Below are 3115 nucleotides of genomic sequence, written 5' to 3' on the forward strand. Positions count from 1 at the left end.
CATTATCACATGTTAAAATTAAATAGTACTTTCGGAAACAAACCACTCACAACTGTTGGATGTATGTGACTCCTTCGCCAAATAACATCACTGTGCAGTTGCTGACAACAAGAAGCCATATTTATGACACTGAAATTCTGCAATACAGGGAAAAAGATTTTTAAATACCCGTCCGCCAGTTTGACAACTATTAGATTATAAGGGATATATTCGTAGGAGACGTATAAGTAGTTGTGTCACGTTGTCAACAATTACATTTTAAGTCAGTCTTCACAGGAGTCGAGTGTTGAGATCGACTGGAATAATCGTTGTAGCATGAGTCAATGATGACATGTGGTATTCACAGACTTTCACAGCATGTTTACAAGTGTTGAAAACTGCATAAAATGCTGCTGATCAAATTTCAATTAACTGGAAAAAAACATACAGTGCATTTGACTAATTCATTCCAGTTTAATTATCTCTGTGAAAATAAAATTCACATGACTTGCATAATCTTACAATATTCATGTAGATAGGCAGGAGAATATGAAGGATGAAGGGAAGGAAGGGAATCAGTAGTAATTCTGAGCCACTACCAAAAACAAATTTGGGATCAGTGGATCTTGTTCCTGAAATTTATTTTAAAGTACTTTCATACAAAAGATGTAGTATTAAAATATTATATTACATTATTCAAATGGCCACAAAAACTTTATTATAATTGCATTAACCTCAAACTTTCAAAAAAATGTAGAAATAAAAAAGAAATTAAAAAAATAAGAAAAGGACAGATGCACTGCACATGCAACTGGCTATATAAGAAAGCTACCGGTCTCTTATTGAATCTGATTTTTATTCATTATAATTGCAAAACAAACGAAAATACAAATATATAATTTTTCATTAATGTGACTTGTAATGTTGAACTTTTTTGTCTATGTCGTCTACATCTGCGTCGTTTGGGCTGCATGCAATCCCCATTGCATCTTCTAAATGACAGGACAACCCATTACGATATTTATTTTTCAAGTACTTCATTTTTGAAAATGAAGTTTCACAAAGGTAAGTTGAAGGAAATGGTGTTAAAATGAACTGGGCGCACTCTCGTAAATTTTTATAATTGTTAGGCACACATTTCCAAAATTCAGTGTACTGTTGTGTTTCACAATGTTCTATAAACAGAGCTTTAAGCTGTGTGTCATACTGAAGTTCGATTATTTCATTTGGCAAATTAGTTTTAAGAAATCCAAATTGGCAGAATAATTTGAGATCATCATGTCCAACATGCCAAGGGTTCTCTACGAGACTGAAACAGCTTCAAATATTTCTAACATTTGCAAATCTGGTTTTTATTTCTTCCAAATAGGTCTCCAATTATTCTTTCGTGTTTTGGTAAATAGTTTCGGCGATAGTTAAGCCTGTTCGGAGCATAGCAACAGTTGGAAAATTAGACAGATCTTTTACTTTGAGTTCATTTATATATAATTGCAGTTTGGCTTCAAATGCAAATATTTTGTTAGTCATTTGCCCAATTATCTTGTTTGGTCCTTGTAATTCAAAGATAACTGTGTTGAATTTTTGTGTAATATTGGTCAAAAAAGCTGTAAGTATCACCCATCCATCATTATCAAGTTCAGGATAATTTTTGCCTCTTTGTTGTAAGAATAAAATAATTTCCGATTTCAAATTGACAAACCGTTCCAGCACTTTTCCTTTGCTTAGCTATCTGACAGCAGTATGTAGGAGAAAATCACTGTAACAAGCTTGCAATTCCTGCAGAAGTTCCTTAAATTTTCGGCGATTAAGTTCACGGGCACAAATGAAGTTTATAATGCTTATAACCGTTTGCATAACATTCTTCAATTTGCTATTTGAAATTTGACATGCCAAACTTTCCTGATGCAGTAAGCAGTGAATGGATAGTAAATTTGGCAAGTTCCATTCCTTCTTAATTAGTGCTATCAAACCTTTGTTGACATCCGTCATTGATGGATAATCATCTGTACATACTGATATTAATTTGCTCATAGATAAGTCATTTTTTTACAAATTCTTTAATTGCATCCACAAAATCACATCCTTTTGTGCGACCTTTCATGGTTATAATTGCTAAATGATCTTCCTTTATTACCCCATCATTTGTGCAGTAACACACAAATAATGAAAACTGAGCCATTGAAGCTAAATCTGTACGGGAATCACATGTAATACTGAAGGATTTGAGTAGTTTGACATTATTAATTACTGCCTCAAACAAATATTTTGGAATATCTTCTATACAACGTACACAGGTAGATTCTGAAAGTGTGAGCTCATTTATTTTAGCTGATGTTTATTTACTGTTGGAGAAATTTTGAAACAATGTTTCACAAACACTCATCATACATTGCTTCATTAATTCAGCATCAGTGAAAGCTTTCATATTTTTTACCAGAGTATTACACACTTGGTATGATGCTCTTGTGACAGCCTCACTTTGCACAACTGCTGCTAATATAATGTTTTGTTGATGATGAATGGTAGATTTTAGATGAGCAATTTTTTCCTTTCTTTCATTTGAATTCAAAGGAAAAGCTACTGTAAATGAATTGTGCTTACTTGTGTAGTAGAAAATTAAATTGTATCTCTTCAGTCCCACAATCGTATCCCTGCATATTAAGAAAGTAGCAGTACCTTCTTTGTGTAGTAGAAAATTAAATTGTATCTCTTCAGTCCCACAATCGTATCCCTGCATATTAAGAAAGTAGCAGTACCTTCTTTGTGTACACTTACAAAGCAAAACTCTTCTTCCCATATTTCTTGGAAAACTTTTTCTCTTCACATATTTTCCTGTTAGTCACTGTTCTTGAGGGTACACCAGACATTATTTATTCCATTAATAATCGTATCATCCCCATTAACCATGGACCTTGCTATTGGTGCGGAGGCTTGCGTGCCTTAGCAATACAGATAGCCATACCGTAGGTGCAACCACAAAGGAGGGGTATCTGTTGAGAGGACAGACAAATGTGTGGTTCCTAAAGAGGGGCAGCAGTCTTTTCAGTAGTTGCAGAGGCAACAATCTGTATGATTGACTGATCTGGCTATTGTAACACTAAGCAAAACAGCTTTGCTGTGCTGGTACTGACAATGT

At 34.0% G+C, this 3115-nt stretch overlaps 1 protein-coding gene across 1 annotated transcript; it reads right to left on the reverse strand.

Moving 5' to 3' along the window:
* Positions 1-270: 270 nt before the first annotated feature.
* Positions 271-2846, reverse strand: LOC126159254 (SCAN domain-containing protein 3-like). The gene is made up of 8 exons (XM_049916502.1): positions 2755-2846; positions 2323-2630; positions 2059-2280; positions 1751-1991; positions 1436-1633; positions 996-1288; positions 483-611; positions 271-389 (listed from the first exon to the last, which is right to left on the reverse strand). Exons 1-8 carry the CDS (start codon positions 2844-2846, stop codon positions 271-273), a joined length of 1602 nt encoding a protein of 533 aa, XP_049772459.1.
* Positions 2847-3115: the final 269 nt, after the last annotated feature.

The sequence above is a fragment of the Schistocerca cancellata genome, chromosome 2 (assembly GCF_023864275.1).
Source record: "Schistocerca cancellata isolate TAMUIC-IGC-003103 chromosome 2, iqSchCanc2.1, whole genome shotgun sequence".
NCBI lineage: Eukaryota > Metazoa > Arthropoda > Insecta > Orthoptera > Acrididae > Schistocerca > Schistocerca cancellata.